At 36.3% G+C, this 19,663-nt stretch overlaps 1 protein-coding gene across 2 annotated transcripts in view; it reads right to left on the bottom strand.

The window, feature by feature from the left end:
* Window positions 1–392: 392 nt before the first annotated feature.
* VPS13A (vacuolar protein sorting 13 homolog A) overlaps window positions 393–19,663 on the bottom strand; it is a 268,740-nt gene continuing 249,469 nt past the window's right edge. For both annotated transcript variants that reach the window (XM_043890712.1, XM_043890713.1), the window contains exons 69-72: window positions 16,415–16,500; window positions 13,408–13,531; window positions 7,835–7,909; window positions 393–5,940 (exon numbers count right to left, since the gene is read on the bottom strand). In XM_043890712.1, coding sequence (XP_043746647.1) covers window positions 5,890–5,940; window positions 7,835–7,909; window positions 13,408–13,531; window positions 16,415–16,500 — 336 coding nt within the window. In that variant the 3' untranslated portion in view covers window positions 393–5,889. The remainder of the gene's footprint in view (window positions 5,941–7,834; window positions 7,910–13,407; window positions 13,532–16,414; window positions 16,501–19,663) is intronic.

Genomic DNA, 19,663 nt, shown 5'->3' with positions numbered 1-19,663 from the left:
AGTAACAAGTCATAAAAAGGCTGAACACTTCATATTAGAAGCAAATGACTTGTCAATATCAATTCTGCAAGTAGGAAGTTCTCTCTCTTAGCCCTCCTTTCAAAATATAATCATTACTTACCTTGGAAATAAGCCGGTTGAAGTTTTCTGAGGCTGGGAGGCACAGTCTCGGTGCTTACGAATCAGGTAGGTATTACCACTCAAGCTCTTAGTCAGCAGTGATCATGCTGGCTGGAAAGCTGTCAGTTTTGACTGCAAAACCAGGACCTTGGGCAATCTGTTAGTTATCCAGATTTATTTAGGACCCAGAGAGGGCAGAGTTTAGATAGGTGAGACAGGACTTAATGGTAATGTTTCTAGTTCTATTCAGTAACTAAAAAACAGAGGCAGACTGAAGATTGGAAACCTTTATTTTACTCAGTTTATTTGAAAGAGGTACACAGAGTTAAACTGGGCAGTCACGTGACCAAGCAATTCAATTCTACCAACAGCAAGAAATCATCATTTAGAAAAAAGTCATTGGTGCGCATGGCAAACCAATTTTCAGGAGGAAAAAGATTAAGTTCAATTTCAAAAACTTCACTGTAATTTTTGTGTTTATAAATTAATTATCTCATCAGAACACACAAAATCAAGGCAGGGACTATATAACAGGCCACTGGGTCAGATGTAAGTACAAGGAAATATTGCACTGAATCAGAAATAGACATTTAAAATACTATCATCACCAAGAATCATATTTTCTCTAAAGAATAAGCATTCCAAAGAAGCAAAGACTATTTGGTCAATACAAACATTAGTAAGGAAATATTTTTAAAGTGCACATTCCCTGAAAAATTCAATTTTATATGTAAAATGCACATTCACATACAGAGGACCATTTTAAAAAGTCTTAACAATCTGACCTTGCAGCAAGTCCCAGATACAATTTCTAACAGTCTGTGAGTGCAGGTATAAAACTGACAATGAGAACATTTCAATGTAGTCTACATTTTTACTTTAATGTTCTTCAGTTTCCAAGTTGGAAACTTTCCAGTAGCCAATGGAACTAGTGGTATGACTGCATAAGAGAGATGTTGGATTTTTCCAACATGATATCTTTTAAGTACACTTTTGACAACTGGACTTTTTATTACAGCACTCTCACAGGGTTTCCTGTTATAAGGACTTCAAGAGAAGGAACCCGTTATTAAAGTTATCAAAGCAACAGTAAATGAATGTGAATGGTGCTCAGTGACAGGGATTTTCAGGCTGACAGACATCACAGCAGGTGCTAAACTATAATACAAATGGCTTTGTGTAAAGTGATAAAAACTTTAAGAATATATGAGTATCAACCTATAAAATCTGAAGTTTCATATCTTACATGGCTCACTGGGTAACCAAGATTATCAATTTTTTGGAAAAGGCCATAATGCTTTTAAAAAAGAACTAATCTGTTATTCTAAAGTGAAACATTTTTTTTAAAAAAATGACATGGAACAATTTATTTTACACAACAGGAAGTAACGGTTTCAATTAAAGAAACATGAAGGTTTGCAAAAGAGTAGGATCCAGTGTCTTCTCAGTCCTTGTGCCGGCCTTTTAGGATAGCCCTGGAACAAATATTACTTTACACCAACTTGGGTAGAGAGAAACAAGGTGGGAGAAAAGGTCTGCGCTGATAGCTATTTGGGGCAATGATCAAAGATACAGAATATAAGAATCCTAAAAATTTTAACCAATCAGTGCTAGCTTGATTAGGTATAGCATTATCAGTAAGGTATAATTTCAAAAGCATATTTCAAAGGATTGGGCAGGAGGGCAGGTGGTTCTCATTTACAGTATGCAGAAGAGCGATCAGTGATACTGGGAAGCACCAAAGTTAATCAGATTCAACAAATTTTGCATTGAATCTTGCAAAAAGAATCAAGTTATCTGTATTTTCTACTTGAATCCTACATAAACTAGGAAATTCAATTATCTTCAGCTAAAAAGTGTTGGCATCTGTCTGGCACTCTCCAGAGAATAAGTATTTTGGCCCTAAAAGACTGTGACCTATGAATCAGCTCCCCATTCGCCTTTGTCCGTTTGGTGACTCAGATGGCAGGTAGATGGAGCAAAGTCAATGTCCTTAAAAGGAGAACTTCTGTGCCCAATCCTAGTAAAATGCTTAGTGGGAGAGAGGAGGAAATACACTAAATTAAAGGATATTCGGTGATCTTTTTTGGGAGCTGTTTGTGGATCTAACTTCTCTATGCTTTTTCTAGACCACTGATACTTGGTGGGACATATTACACAGGTGTCTGATATGTACCAGAAAAGGAAAACATTTCCAAAATAAGAGCTATCCTATCTTCTCACTCAAAAAAAAAAAGACAGTGCTCATAGCCTAAAGACTCCCTGAGTTGTGGGTCTGTTGCGCCTTACCCAAAGTAAAGTAAGGCTTGGCACAATCCAGATTGTTTCAACAATCACTGAATGGTACATGCCTCCTACAGCAGTGGCTTTCAGGTTCCTCCTCCCCAAACTGCAATTCACGATAAGAAATTACATTTTGTGACCCAGTATACACAGTATATAGATTATTTAACTAATTATTTAACTAAAACAATATTTAACCTTGTTACCTGCAAAGCTGTTTTCTTTTCTATTCCATTAAGAAAATATGCTGGTCTTGAACTGATTGCCTGGGTCACTAATGGGTTAAGACCTACAGTTTGAAAAACACTGTCCTTGAGGATTTTAGCTGACCTTGAGAGAAGGTAAGAGGAATGGCCCTGGAATCCGAACAGCTTTCTCTGATTTATGGTGGCTGGGGCATGAATACGTCCATTTCCAAACAGCTGCTTCTACCTTCAGTGTATTCGGCAAACACTTTCAGTTCCTATAGGCAAACTAACCCAGTGCCTTGTGGTAATCTTTTTAATACTGGGGCCTGAAAAGTACCAACGAAAACTGGTCATTGATGACTGAATAAATAAGGTCTATAAAATTCAGCACTAAGTAGCATCTTTACTTTTTACCAGACAGTAACAGGATACTACTTCACAGGATATTTCTGAGATGAGTTAGATATGTGTATACTCACTGGGACAGTATTTTTACTACTACTGTTGGAAAAAATGACGGATATAATTATGATAGAATTGACAAATAAGTTTCAGAAAATCTTCTTTGGAGGCCACAGCATAGTTTTGGGATTGATTAGGATTATGGAGGAGAGAGGGACAGGAAAGGACTGCCACAGCTAATCATGATTATTTAGAGACCAGAAAATAATGCAGTTGCACTGAAGTGAGCCTGGGAAAAATCCCAAGGGCTTGCTAACACCAGGGAAGGAGCAGCCAATATACATATTGTAGTTGGGAAGTCACTGCAGAAGCGCACATGCTCTTTGGTTCACAGAGTATTTTGTAAATGTGAAGAAATTACAAGCTTCTTTTTTATCAGAAATTAAAGTTGCTATGTTTAGTGATTATAGTTTTCTGGAGGAGAGTTGGCTAGGAACAGACACTCGGCCTTCAGCTTCATACATAATCACACATCAGGATACATGAAAGGTACAGGGCAACAGCTCACACATAATAGAAAGAGATGAAGGACAGAATACTCAGGACCCCTTTCCACAGCAACTACCCAACAACGAAGACAAGTTTAAAGTTCTCAAGCTGAGAACCACTAAATATAGTTAAATATAATTCAAGGTAGGTTACTTTTTAAATACCATTAAGATTATGGACTCTCTAATATTCAAGAAAAAGACTATAGAATCAAACATATAACTGTAAATTGTAAAATATTATGCTAAAAAGACTGACTTGTTATCTAGTGATTTACTTATGTTCTTTGTTTTAGATGAAAAAAAGCTTCAAAGACCACTGATAAAACTATTGCTCTTGAAATTGTGGGTCTTTCTATTCCAGAGACAGGAACGGATGGGAGGTGTTGATGGACAGATGACTGATGGGGGGAGAAAGAATAAGAAAAGATATTTCTAGGCTCTTATTGGCACGGGAACAGGAAAAACGGGCACACTGGCTTTGCATGTGTACTAATGACAAGACCCACTCTGGCTGGCCTCCAGAGGATACCAGAAGGATTTCTCTCCTTACACTATTAAGACTTTTCCCCTTAATCATGGGATACCCAAAGAGTGATGGGTCTCTATTCTTTCTGAGAATAAAACCATGAAACTGGAGTAGGTAATGAGGCACTTGGCTAATGACACTGACTAGAACTCCAGTAAAGCAACATTTCAGACGAGGACAATCTGATCAAAGATTTCTGACTACCTCTATTCTTAGGTTTAATTCTAATGTATGCAAAATTGGCGGAGCTCAGCAAAAGACAAAAAGTATATGTTACTTTGAACAAAGGCCATCAAGGGAACATGCACTATCATGAGATTTGAAACTTGTCATCTTGTGATTAAATTTATGTTCATCAAAGAAAAAAACATCCTGAAGGAACTATTATTAATAAACAATGTGTTTTTATAATCAGAGGAAAATCAGTAGTATTTAGTAGCAATATTTGGTCAGGAAGAAATACAATTACAGTCTGGCATGCTGTTTATTTTAGCTTTTACAACAAATCAAGGGTTCAAGGAATATGAGAATTTCACAACCATTAACTTCTTATACAGTCTCCAATTCTAAAAAGTTTATAGTAATTTGGTGGCATGTACAACATGCATCAAATACTCTATTATTCAATAAATAAGATACTGCATTGTTCTCTTCATGGTTTACAATCATGTATTTATCCTCTTTCACTTGAAAACTCTCATTAATATAAAGGTACAAGGATCTTGGGCAAAAACCAAGGGAAAAAACACCCATGACATTTTTACTGATTTGCTGCCCACAGTTCTTGTTTGGATGAGCTACACACTTAGAAAGAGTGATTCTCATTTGAATAAGACAAAGCAAATCAGAAATTCTCAATTTATTGCCAACAGAATAGGTTACTGGGTTAGATTGTAGGGTACACATATTTATCCTACATTTGTACAGAGAGGGGCTATCCGTTCTGAAGCATAACTTGTATTAAGACAGTAAAATTTTATTTCATACTACCAGTGAATAGGAAGCTGGTATTGTTAAGGCCTCAGGAATTTTCCTTTAAGGTCAGCAATCTATTAAATCTATTAAAAATATAACCTTGGTAAACCAAGTAGATCTCAAGATGCTGGCTTGAGGAAGTATTTCTAAGGCTTTAAAGTTTTGAGAGGGACTTTCCCTGTTCAGGTATGACACTCAATTCTTCAAGCCTTTCTTAAGATGAGGCTTGAAGGGGTATTTGTCAATTTGTATCATATAAAATAAAAAAGATTATTTTTCATAGTCATGCTATGTACTTCAAATAGTAATTTAAGTCTACCCTTTATTTAAAAAAATAAGGAAAATCATACTAAAATATTTATCTGTAAAATGAACTTCATGTTTCTAAAGAAACTACCACCAAAGTTATCTTGATAGCACTAAGGCAATGTCTGATTCCATCATCTATTCATCATTCATTCAGGGAGTCTGACATAAGCATGATACAACTTTAAAATGTGAACTAGGAATATTCAATTTAGCTCCATTAAATTTAGGCTAAATATGGGCAATTTCTCCACCATTATAGAGAATCACCTGGAGCAAATACTTAAGATTCATAAAAGAAATACTTCTTTTATAAAGTAATCAGAATTTAACCGGCTGCATGATTTCAAGTTAGAAAACCAAATGGATCCCCAAAGAGTTGAAATAGTTGAATCATGTAGCTGTTTTACTTGATTCTGAATTTTTTAAAAAAGTACTTGAAATTACTTCTGTACTACACTTCCCAAACAGGTTTTGGAAGGTACAAGGTAGAAACTGTAATGATTTATTGCTGTATATCTTCAGGCAGTGGTCTCTGTCAGAGGTTCGGGGAAGGTTCTCTTGCTTCTTCTAGCTTTCTGAGGATCCACTGTTGTGGGAAAATGAAGCAACATTTACTTAACTTCAGTGAACTTGCAATGATAAAATGTAATGAGTGAAAATCTAGAAGCTATCTTCCAGTTTAGTCAGGAGTATACAGATATAGCCAAGAACTAAATTCACTATGTAGGAGAGATCATTCATTCACTTAAATAGTCCAAGTGACTCAGGAACAATGGTACTGGGTTTGGGGTTTGATTTAACAGTAGTAATACTACTATTCTAAGGTCTTTGGACTTAGATGTTCATCTTCAGAATAAGAAAAGTAAAATGAACCATCCTGAGAGAGAAGGGTAATTTGACAGCTGGATTGAATAACTCTGGCATAGTGTAAAAATCATCCAGGCAGAATTCCTTCCAACCTATGCCAATTCTGTATCACAAACCTTCATCATTCTATATATTGGGTTCTGACTGAGTAGGAATAATACATATAATTCTACAGTAAGTAGTAGCAGAGCAACATTCTTGAGCATATTAATAGGTGCTTTCATGATGTATTTTTCTATTTTCAAAGGATCTGAAATTTCAAAATGCAAATGAAATGGGAAACTTTCTGCTGATAAAGTCTATTATCATTTGGCCTATATGACAAATAAAAGCCATAGAGTCAGTGATAACTGGGGTTATCCCATTATGAAAATCTTAAGCAGATATATTTGTGCTTTTTTATTTAAAAGAACCTAGTGGGGATAGCTCTAAGATAAGTAGAGAAAGAGAACTAGGCTCAGTAGCTTTTTCTGGATGCAGGGAGATTAAAAAGAACTTTGAGATAAAATAATATGGTGACAGAGATTAAATGGAAAACTTATTACAGAGAAACTGAAGGTAATGTCCCCTTCAGCAACATGAAGAAGATGGCCTGCAAGTCATATTATCATCATGCTTTACACTGTCTCCCTGTTCCAGGCAACATGCATACTGAGGCTCTAGTCACTTTATCATTCTTTCTTCGTAACTTGTCCCCTTTTCAGTTTTCTATTGTCAGTATGTCAATGGTACCTTATATCACAATGTCTAGATAGAAAATGGCTCAGCACTTGCTAAACGATACAAGGCACACATGTATGGGTGAGAGAGGTTCCTGCTTTGACCTCCAGGTTTGAGAAGTGAACTGGTAAATAGTCATAACCAGCCAGGACCAACACAGAGAGGCCAGAGGCCCAGGGATTCAGCAAAGAAGCCACGTGTTCTTATTTGTAATTTCACAACCCAGTGAGCACAATTTAGCATCAGGAATAGCATCTAAGTTGTGACCAATGAGGTAGATAACCAATTCAGCCTTCCTTTTCTTGACAGTGCATATACTTTTAATTGCCATAATCCCTAAAGTATGTAGAGGGCTTTTCAATTCACCTAACTCACATTTTGAGAAGACTGAGGTTAACTGTCTTCCCCGAGGTCCTACAGTCAGGAAGGAACAGAATCAGTACCTAAAGATCAGATTTCCTGACTACAGGCACGGTTCCTCTCCCCTTGTGCCAGGCTCCAGTAACTAAAGGAAAAAACCACTGCAGCCCCACAGTAGAGAAATGAACAGTGCGGCGCTATGCTCTCACTGCTGGGGCTGGTCGATGAGCATTAGAGTGAATTAATTTCTTTTGTTTGTTGGCTTTTTTTTTTTTTGCAAAGTATTACAGTTAAGATTTAAAATAAGAGAGCAATTTGATTTTAAAAACAAGTAGGTGTATGAATTCAATCTAATGAAAAAATAATTTGGCGGGAAATATTACATAGTTACATATATTAAAATCATCAAAACACAACATAAAATTGAAAAACTAACACAACTTATCTGCCTTAAAGACTAATATCAATACAACTTACACGGCTTTGAAATGAGAAGCTGCTATGTGTTTAAGTAAAAGGTTGACTATATTTACCCTTGCATCCTCTGGGGTTCTGAAGTTAACTATTTTTCCAAACTCTTTGGCATGGAATACAGACTTCACCCGTTCCTATAAACAGAGTAAGTACTTCATTAAAATGGAAATCTAGTTGCAGAAATACAAATAAAGAAATGCCATTAAAAAAAAAAGCCAAGGATGAGAAATCAACAAGAATCAAATACAAACCAACAAAAAAAGACTAAATTCTAACGCATCCATTATCACTAAACCTAAGACAAAAAATTTTAGGTGAGATTTCAATTGCTTTATAAAGCCATAAATGGTTGGCACAGAGGATAGGACAGAGATAAATCTAGAAGCACTGCCACTGTTTTCCCTCTCTCAGATAGTTCTTGATTTCTGGCCATGGATTCCTGATAATTTTCAGCTGAAAAATAATGCACACATGTGTGAATACACATACACGTGGTGCACAAGTATGTGCATGTGTGTTTCTGTTTCTGTAACTTGACATTTTAAACCAATGCAATTCTTTTTATTTATAGAATGCAATAAAAATGTAGCTTCAGAATCAAAGAAATCACAGTGGGTGTTATATAACTGGTCTCCAATTATTTTTCACTCTTTTAGTATTCTGTTCAGTGCTTGTGGGAGAACTGTTGGATGGTGGTGGATGTTAAGTATTAGAGGGACAAACAGAATGGAATTATTAAGAAGAGAGAGGGGTGGTGATTACTTCTATTAACCATGGGTAAAGATATAAAAGAAGCAGTATATTACTAGTCTAACAATTTCTACAAGTAATTAGACTAAACAGGTATATACAGACTTCAGAAGAAATCAGATTCTTCTATTTAAAAAAAAAAGGATGATTGCTAATATTAGGTCTCAGGGAAAGGTGGAAGAGGAGATAAGAAGTTTATCCTTGTAGATAAAAAAAAAAAAAAAAAGCTCCAAAAAACACAATATGGGCTAAAGCAGAGCCTAATAGCTACTCAGGTCAGTCACTCAGTCGTGTCCAACTCTTTGCAACCCCATGGACTTCAGCATGCCAGGCCTCCCTGTCCATACCAACTCTGGAGTTTACTCAAGCTCATGTCTATTGAGTCGGTGATGCCTCCCAACCAATCTCATCCTATCACGTCTCCTTCTCCTTCTGCCTTCAATCTTTTCCAGCATCAGGGTCATTTCAAATGACTCAGTTCTTCACATCAGGTGGACAAGTATTAGAGTTTCAGCTTCAACATCAGTCCTTCCAATGAATATTCAGAACTGATTTCCGTTAGGATAGACTGGATGGATCTCCTTGCAGCCCAAGGGATTCTCAGGAGTCTTCTCCAAAACCACAGTTCAAAAGCATCAATTCTTCAGTGCTCAGGTTTCTTTATAGTCTAACTCTCACATCTATACATGACTGCTAGAAAAACCATAGTTTTGACTAGACAGATCTTTGTTGGCAAAGTAATGTCTCTGCTTTTTAATAAGCTGTCTAGGTTGGTCACAACTTTTCTTCCAAGGAGCATCTTTTAATTTCATGGCTCCAATCACCATCTGCAGTGATTTTGGAGCCCAAAAAGTAAATTCTGTCACTGTTTCCACTGTTTCCCCATCTATTTGCCATGAAGTGATGGGACCGGATGCCATGATCTTAGTTTTCTGAATGTTGAGTTTTAAGCCAACTTTTTCATTCTTTTTCACTTTCATCAAGTGTCTTTAGTTCTTCTTCGCTTTCTGCCATAAGCATGGTCATCTGCATACCTGAGGTTATTAATATTTCTCCCAGCAATCTTGATTCCAGCTTGTGCTTCATCCAGTCCAGCATTTCTCATGATATATTCTGCATGTAAGTCAAATAAGCAGGGTGACAATATACAGCCTTGATTACTCCTTTTCCGATTTGGAACCAGTCTGTTGTACCATGTCCAGTTCTAATTGTTGCTTCTTGACCTGCATATAGATTTTTTCAGGAAGCAGGTCAGGTGGTCTGGTATTCCCATTTCTTTAAGACTTTTCCACAGTTTGTTGTGATCCACACAGTCAAGGCTTTGGCATAGTCAATAAAGCAGAAATAGATGTTTTTCTGGAACTCCTGCTTTTTTGATGATCCAGCAGATGTTGGCAATTTGATCTCTGGTTCCTCTGCCTATTCTAAAACCAGCTTGAACATCTGGAAGTTCATGGTTCACATACTGTTGAAGCCTAGCTTGGAGAATTTTGAGCATCACTTTGCTAACGTGTGAGATGAGTGCAACTGTATGGTAGTTTGCGCATTCTTTGGCATTTCCTTTCTTTGGGATTGGAATGAAAACTGACCTTTTCCAGTCCGGCGGCCACTGCTGATTTTCCAAATTTGCTGGCATACTGAGTGCAGCACTTTCACAGCATCATCTTTTAGGATTTGAAATAGCTCGATTGGAATGCCATCACCTCCACTAGCTTTGTTCATAGTGATGCTTCCTAAGGCCCACTTGACTTCACATTTCAGGATGTCTGGCTCTGAGTGAGTGATCACACCACCATGATTACCTGGGTCATGAAGATCTTTTTTGTATAGTTCTTCTGTGTATTCTTGCCACCTGTTCTTAATATCTTCTGCTTCTGTTAGGTCCCTACCATTTCTGTCCTTTATTGAGCCCATCTTTGCATGGAATGTTCCCTTGGTATCTCTAATTTTCTTATCTCTAGTCTTTCCCATTCTATTGTTCTCCTCTATTTCTTTGCACTGATCACTGAGGAAGGCTTTCTTCTCTCTCCTTGCTATTCTTTGGAACTCTGCAATCAAATGGGTATATCTTTCCTTTTCTCCTTTGCCTTTAGCTTCTCTTCTTTTCCTAGCTGTTTGTAAGGCCTATTCAGACAACCATTTTGCCTTTCTTTTTCTTGGGAATGGTCTTGATCACTGACTCCTGTACAATGTCACAAACCTCTGTCCATAGTTCTTCAGGCACTCTATCCATCAGGTCTCATACCTTGAATCTGTCACTTCCACTGTATAGTCATAAGGGATTTGATTTAGGTCATACCTGAATGGTCTAGTGATCTTCCCTACTTTCTTCAATTTAAGTCTGAATTTAGCAGTAAGGAGTTCATGATCTGAGCCACAGTCAGCTCCTGGCCTTGTTTTTGCTGACTATATAGAGGTTTTCCATCTTTGGCTGCAAAGAATATAATCAATCTGATTTTGGCATTGACCATCTGGTGATGTCCATGTGTAGAGTTTTCTCTTGTGCTGTTGGAAGAGGGTGTTTGCTATGACCAGTGTGTTCTCTTGGCAAAACTCTTTTAGCCTTTGCCCTGCTTCATTCTGTACTCCAAAGCCAAATTTGCTCATTACTGCAGGTATTTCTTGACTTCCTACTTTTGCATTCCAGTCCCCTATAATGAAAAGGACATCTTTTTTGGGTGTTAGTTCTAGATGATCTTGTTGGGGCTTCCCTGGTGGCTCAGAGGATAAAGTGTCTGCCTGCAATGTGGGAGACCCGGGTTTGATCCCTGGGTTGGGAAGATCCCCTGGAGAAGGAAATGGCAACCCACTCCAGGATTCTTGCCTGGAGAATCCCATGGACAGAGGAGCCTGGCGGTCTACAGTCGACGGGGTCGCAGAGTTGGACACGACTGAGCGACTTCACTTTCTTTCTTTCTAGATGATCTTGTAGGTCTTCATAGAACTGTTCAACTTCAGCTTCTTCAGCATTACTGGTCAGGGCATAGACTTGGATTACTGTGATATTGAATGGTTTGTCTTAGAAACGAACAGAAATCATTCTCTCATTTTTGAGACTGCATCCAAGTACTGCATTTCAAACTCTTCTGTTGACTATGAGGACTACTCCATTTCTTCTAAGGGATTCTTGCCCACAGTAGTAGATATAATGGTCATTTGAGTTAAATTCACCCATTCCAGTCCATATCAGTTCGCTTATTCCTAAAATATGATGTTCACCCTTGCCATCATGTTTGACCACTTCCAATTTGCCTTGATTCATGGACCTAACATTCCAGGTTCCTATGCAATATTGCTCTTTACAGCATCGGACTTTACTTCCATCACCAGTCATATCCATAACTGGGTGTTGTTTTTGCTTTAGCTCCATCTATTTATTCTTTCTGGAGTTAGTTCTCCACTGATCGCCAGTAGCATATTGGGCACCTACTGACCTGGGGCTACTCACTATTTCGTTAAGTGGCCACAGGGTCTTTCGTTTTCTGATTGAATCAGAGAAATTCTCAGTGGGTAAATTGGTCTAAGATGCTCAAAAACTAACATCCAGCCTACTTAAGAGCTGCCCCATCTCTGAAATGAATGGTAAGATTGAACTAATGGTCTTCACTAGTTAAGCATAGGACCTAGGCACAGTTCTGTTCTGTAGGCTAGCCTAGAAGAAATCTGTTGTTTTTGCCTGTGTCCAATGCTCCTTCTTCCAGTAATGATTTCTTGAATCACCTCTGGGTGACTACTTCTCACCATCTCTTACTGCCAAAACTTCATATAGAGCTGACCTTTCCTTCTTGGTAGCACCATACTCATCCTGTGACCTCCCCTGGCCAACTGGCTAACGTGATTGGTTTAGGAATAAGCAAGTGATCAAAGGTGGCCCAGTGAGATCACTGAGAAGCTTTCATTGTGCTGAGCTAGTAGGATATGAGCCTGGAACTTCTGGTCACAGTGTCACCAAAGGATAGACCGCTTGAGAATGAAGCCCACACTGAAGAAAGTAGAACCTAGAGATGGGGGCGGGAGCAATGGACAGAATGAAGGAGGAGAGGAAGGGGAGAGAATAAATGCTAATGATGTCATTAGAGCATAATTAAGTCACAAGATATAGACTTGGACTTCTCAGTTATATGAACTAATTAAAACCCTCAAAAGCAAACAAAACCACAAATTACAATGAACAAAACGAACTTGGCCTGAATCACATATTTCTGGATTAATACAGCCACTGTCAAAGTGGCCCTCCACATAGGTATCTAGTAAATACCTTGGGGTCAAATATATTATATTTCTTTCTATCACCTATAGTACTGAGAGTAGTCAATACAACTTACAATGGATATTGAGACTCTTGATGATTTACCAAATGACTAGCAATTTTCTGTATTTTATATCAACATCCAAGTACCAGGTACTGCACTAGCTGCTACAAATCAAAGAAATGGTCTCTGCATTCAAGAAGATTACAACTGAATTAGGAAGATAATATCTATAAAAAGATAAAAAAAACTATTGATAACAGGCTGTTAGAAAACTTCTCAAGTGTCTTTTAGTTAGCATTTCAGGGAAAAATATTCTGTAGGCAACTGCCAGGGATTCTGAGGTATACAAATATCTCACTTTAGTGCCTTAGATACCAACGAAGAAGGTACAGTTCTGTTACTGAGTATGAAATGAGGGCCCACAAATGTTGTCAATGTGAGAGAACAAAAGCGCATTTCTTCTTGGCCTAAGTTTCTTTTCTTTAAGCCTGAGTAAGACAGCAGGTGCAAAGAATAACCATACAAAGATAAAGCAACATCTATAAAAGAAGCAGAAACATTACAGAGGTCAAGACTATTTTAATGTGTTGTTTTCAGCTCCAAGTGTTAAAAAATTCTATTCAACATACCTTTGCTTCAATGCGCAGTCTTCTCTCATGAACAATGAATGGCTCTTTGGTAAACTCATCAAAGCTATACTGCCACTCACAAGTAAGCTGTCCAAATGTTCCTTTTGTTACAAACAATACACCACTCAAAAAGAGAAAGAAGAATCCACTTTAAAAACTGAAGAATTTACATCCAATAATATAATAAAGCAGTATACACATTTTTTGCAAGGGCATGTAGAGAACATTCACTAAGAGACACCACAATCGAGGTCATAAAAGACTAAAATGAATTTAAGGGAACTGAAATAAAATAAAATATGTTCTCAGTATGTTTAATGAAATTAAACTAGAAAATAAGTAACAGAAATAAGGATACTTCCAAATGTTTACTTAACAGAGTACTTCCAAAAAAATAAATACATGGGTCAAAGAATCTCAAAGGAAATAGAACTAAATGAGAATGAAAACATGAAATCTGTAGCAATGTTTAGTAGGAAATGTATAGCATGACATACTTATATTAGAAAAAATACTTGTAAAGTGAAATATATTAGAATTTTTTTAAGAAATAGGAAAAAGTTAAGAGAACCAGTTACCAAGCAATATTTTGGAGAACTTCCATGGAATTAGTGCTTTAGAAAAAAATGCCTTTGTTGCTAAGCCTCCATAAAATATATTTACCAAACTTTATCAGAAAGAGATTTTTAAAAGTAATTCTTGTTCTCCCCAATTATTTTGAGGAAAGAAATCAAGAGATGCAAATAATTCCATTTATAATAATTCTATTTAATTCTTCCTTCAAAGGCCTTTCTTCCCCAAGCCATCTTTCTGGCTGATACATCAATTGTAGGTACAATCAGAGGTTTCTTTAAGTGGCATATACTTTAAGTTAAGGGACTGAATTAAAGAAACAGTTGATACATGGCTAGAATGGAAAAAAAAAAAAAAAAGACAGCTAATCAAGATTTATTTCTTTCATCTCCATCTTCTATCTCTGATCCCGTCTTTCACCGATCAGATTATAGACTGTTGGAATAGACCCACTGGTCCTCCAGAATATCTACAACCATGTGAAAAACCAAAGCTAAGCTAATTTTATTGCAGATACTTAGTATTTCCTCTCCTGATTCAAAGATCCTTTATCTTCAAGTGCAAAACTTGGAAAGAAAGTATATCCTAAGTATAAATATCATTTTTTCAATCAAATAACTCATTACACTTACTGTCAAGGTTTATATGACCACATTTAAAGAGGTCCACTATGTTGAGAAGAAAGTTATTTCTAAAATGTTGCAAGATGTGGAAATAATAAACTTTGTAAATGACTCTTGTTTTAACTCTGATGAGTCACCCTTCCCTTAGTCAATGGGGAGAAGGGTTAATAAAACATGACTGAATGCTGCTATGAACAAGAATGACTGAACCACTGGTCTTTAAATATAAAAGTTCAGAAACTTAGGTGTACATTATAGTACATATTTCTAAATGAATACTAGGCAGTCATTTACAAATTAAGAAAGATCCCCATATGCTGACATGGAGTACTCTTTAAGACATAGGCCTTAAGTAAAGAATTAAGGTACAGAATGGTGTTATAACAGATTCCCATTTACATTAAAATATGTATGTGTATGCCTATACAAAAAACTAAGATAAGGGCATATGGTCACATCACTTCATGGCAAATAGGAGGGGAAAAAGTGGAAGCAGTGGCAGATTTTATTTTGGGGGGCTCCAGAATCACTGCAGATGGTGACTACAGAAATTAAAAGATGCTTGCTCCTTGGAATGAAAGCTATGACAAACCTAGATAGCGTATTAAAAAGCAGAGACATCACTCTGCCAACAAAAGTCAATATAGTCAAAGCTATGGTCATGGACGGATGTGAGAGTTGGACCATAAAAAAAGGCTGAGTGCTGAAAACTTGATGCTTTCAGATTGTGGTGCCAGAGAAAACAATCAAACCTAAAGGAAATCAACCCTAAACATTCACTAGAAGGATTGATGCAGAAACTAAAGCTCCAAACTTTTGGCTGATGGAAAGAGCTGACTCACTGGAAAAGATTCTGATGCTGGGAAAGATGGAAGACAAAAGGAAAAGGAGGTGGCAGGGGATAAGATGGTTAGATGGCATCACCAACTCAATGGACATGAATTTGGGCAAACTCCTGGAGACAGTAAGCACAGAGGAGCCTGGCATGCTGCAGTCCATGGGGTCACAAAGAATCAACATGGCTTAGCAACTGAACAACAGCCACCAACATGCCTATACAGGCAGACATACGCTTTTAGGGGCAGATGTTTGCTTGCACAGGCATAGACTATTTCAAGGACACAAAACAAACAAAAGGAGTTGCCCCTGGGAAAAGAGGGACTAGCATCTGAGATGGAAAGAATATTGGCTCTCACATCTATACCTTCTAAATACTCTGAGTTTTCTACTCTATGTTACTCTTAAACAAGAAAATTCAGCTGGTGCTATAAATTTGGGGCTCAGAAATTATTAGGATTAAAAACATTAAACATGATTGCTAAGTTCAATAATCAACTTGAACCAACAAGATGCTTATATAAATTCACCCTTTTGGCAGTGAACAAACCTGCATCAGTCAGTAGGCCACTCCTTTCTATTTACTCGTATTTCTCCTCCTCAGCTACTTTTAGGCACGAGGCTTGCAGAGCAAGAGAATCACAGTTACTATGAAGTGAGGTGTTAGTCGCGTCTGCCTCTTTGTGACTCTATGGACTGTAGCCCACCAGGCTCTTCTGTCCATGAGATTCTCCAGGCAAGAGTAATGGAGTGGGTTGCCATTCCCTTCTCCAGGTGATTTTCCTGATCCAGGGATCGAAACCAGGTCTCCTGCATTACAGGCAGATTTTTTTAACTGTCTGAGCCACCAGGGAAGCTTCATAGTTACTATGAATCAGTGTTAAATATGTGGAATAAGATGTGAATAACAACTGCTTCACTTCATGAATGATTGTCAGTTAACCTGTTATCACATTATACTAGAGAAAGGTTACCTTTTGGTAATCATTAACATGTCTGTCTTATTGATCATGACATGGGTAAAATATTTGTATTTTGCAAATCTTCCATTTTCCATGACCTAAAAAAGAAAGGTGAGAGAATGAGGAAATTGATAATATCCTATTCTAATGCAAATAATGCTTAACCGATCCTCTAAAAACCCTTCTCAGGGGGGCAAATTCATTAACACACTTACACAGTAAACATATTGTCAGAAAGTTGAATATTTACAAAATCATTGCTACTCCTTCTTAAAAAGTGCCTTTTTGTACTACTTTATTCAAGATTACTCAACTGCAGCTACACTGGTGTTTAATGCTAGTTTTAGAAGATATTGTTATTTTACAAAGTTTAAGGGAAAAGACCCTGATGCTAGGAAAGACTGAGGGCAGGAGGAGAAGGGGACGACAGAGGACGAGATGGTTGGATGGCATCACCAACTCAATGGACATGAGTTTGGGTAAACTCTGGGAGTTGGTGATGGACAGGGAGGCCTGGCATGCTGCGGTTCATGGGGTCACAAAGAGTTGGACATGACTGAGTGATTGAACTGAACTGAACTGAAGTGAAACCTATTGAAGTTAGTATTAAACAATCACATTCATTCTGTCTTGGAAAACAGATTAGTATTTGATCATATCTGTACAAAACCACATGTAAACACTAATACATATTTAAACATATGCATCATATAAACTACTATTAGCTCCCACCTTGCCTCTTCCCTATAATTGTCATATCTGCCTTACAAACATGCGTTTCTTTGCCAATCTCATAATTCATTCAAAATTAGGAAACAAATTATTTCTGGAAAGACAGGAAACCCCCGACCAGCCCATGGAATAGACTTTCTCTTTTAAGACTGCTGAAACATTGTCCATATATGATGTGATCAACAGTTCTTTGTCTCACAAAATATAAAGTTAACTACATAAACAAAATAGACAATATTCTCAATATAATGTGCTCTGAAAATAGAATTACTCTGGCTACTTAAAATGTGTATCAGGCTAGCTTATTATTTATTAAAGGCAAGCAATGTAACTGTGACTAAGATTCCTTAAGAATTTAGACAAAAATGTTAGATCTCTTGAAGAAGTTCCAAAAGAGGATATAAAGATTCTAGAAAACTGTATTCTATGAGGCTATATCAAAAAACTAAAATTATGTAATTTAGAAGAAAGCTAACAAGTGACTTCATAGTAAGGTTGCTTTAGAAAGCTGATACAATAGACTTTTTATTAAAGGAGTTTTTAAAAAGCAGGATAAAACATACAAATTAACTGCATGGAAGCATTTTCTAACTTCAAAGATCATAATATTGAGGAAAGAGTAACTTTACTATTTATTGTAGTGAGTAGGGCAATTTAAACTTCAATTCATTGAGTTACAAATGAAAAAGGGACATAACCACAGATTCAGAAAAATTAATAAAAATTATTAACATATAAATTTGCAAAACTAGTGGTAAAGTGGGTCATGTTTTAAGAAATTATAAATTATTAAAAGAAAGAAGCATCAAATATTGGAGAGGAAGAGTAGAAATTACTTGCAGATAACAGTATCTGAAAAATCCAAATACAAAATCCAGTTAACTTTACTTTAAAACACAGTAATCAATTTGAAAAATGGAAGGAAAACAAACCTGCTGACAAAGGTAATAAAAAGATAAATCTTTATACATTAAGTTTAATAAATAACACACAGAATTTGTATGATAAAAGCTGTAACACTCTATTGAGGGGAATAGTAGAAAATTTGAAAATGGAAATCCATGTCTTATTCTTGGATACAAAAATTCATTATAATAAAGATTTTACTCTTCCATCCCATTTTTATACATGAACTCTTAATGTGATTCCAAGATGGTATTTATTAATTTGTTTTGAGGAGGGGGAAAAAGTGATTTGACAAAATTATAATAAGATTTGTCTGAAAATAAGTGATAATATAAACTATGAAAGGAGAATAAGAACTACCCTCGCTGACATTAATACAATTTATGAAGTTGCAGGCATGAAACAGTTTGGTGCTAGTGGAAGTTATATACAGACATATCAATAGAAGGCATACAGATTCCGGAAACTGAACAAAATACAACAGGATTTTATAAAATCCTATATATCCAAACATAAGTATTTATAAAATCAACACAACATTTCAAATTATTGGGCAAAAATATGCATTTCCAAATAAATGATGTTTCAAGCAACTTGCTGGCTAAAGCTAGATCTCTGTTTCTCTCTTTCCACCACATTAATTCCACACATATCACTAATTTAACTACACAAAATGAAATTACAAAAGTACTAGAATAAAACCACATTTGTATGATTTTACAGTAAAGGTCTAAATGTAAAACACAAAGTCCATAAGAACTGTTAAGTATGTGGAAATTAAACACCAATGAATAGCAAAACAGTAAGCAAATAAATAGAAATAAAATAAAAACAAAAGGATAAATTAGGAAAATATCTTGTCAATACAGTGATAAAGAACTAATATCATAACACACAGAATTCTAGTAATATGAATAAACCAATGGAAGAAAAAGGAGTTAGTCTATAGGAAAACATGTAAGGATATGACCAGGTAGTTCAACAAAACACAAAATCTGACAATAAACATGAGAAAATGTTTAACCTAACTCAAAATCAAGAAAATTCAAGTCAAATAAATGTACCCTTTGAGTCAGAAATTCCACTGCTATGATTTATCTTATGCAAAGCCATGCCAAGAAATATATATAGGAATCTTCATGGTAATGTTCTGTTAAATGCAAAAAACCTAAATGTTCAAGAACAGGAGATTGTCTAAATAAATTACAGTATAGGCATACAATAGGACACTATACAATCATGAAAAAGAAACAATCCTGCTTACAAGGGTAATAAATAGTAGATGAGTATGTACTGATACTGAAAATTGGGCAAGATATACTATCTGAAAAGAAATTAAATTACCGAGAATGAATGAGGGGAGCAGCAACACATACATTTGCATAAAAACAAATAATTTCTGGAATGGTTGGTGGTAACACACCAAATCTGTTCACAGCATTTTTCTCTGGGCTTAGGAAGGATAAAGATGGGGATGGGGGTACAAGGTAAGCTTTTATTTATAATTTTACATCCTTCGTTTCAGTTTTATGGCACTGGAAGAAAAATAAGCTTGCAAGTATTTTCTTTTGTTCTATATGGCTAAGTTTTAAAATACAGAATACAAATGTTTATTTCCTCAAG

This window comes from Cervus elaphus, chromosome 29, assembly GCF_910594005.1.
Source record: "Cervus elaphus chromosome 29, mCerEla1.1, whole genome shotgun sequence".
NCBI lineage: Eukaryota > Metazoa > Chordata > Mammalia > Artiodactyla > Cervidae > Cervus > Cervus elaphus.
This window is presented reverse-complemented; position numbering and strand designations above follow the sequence as displayed.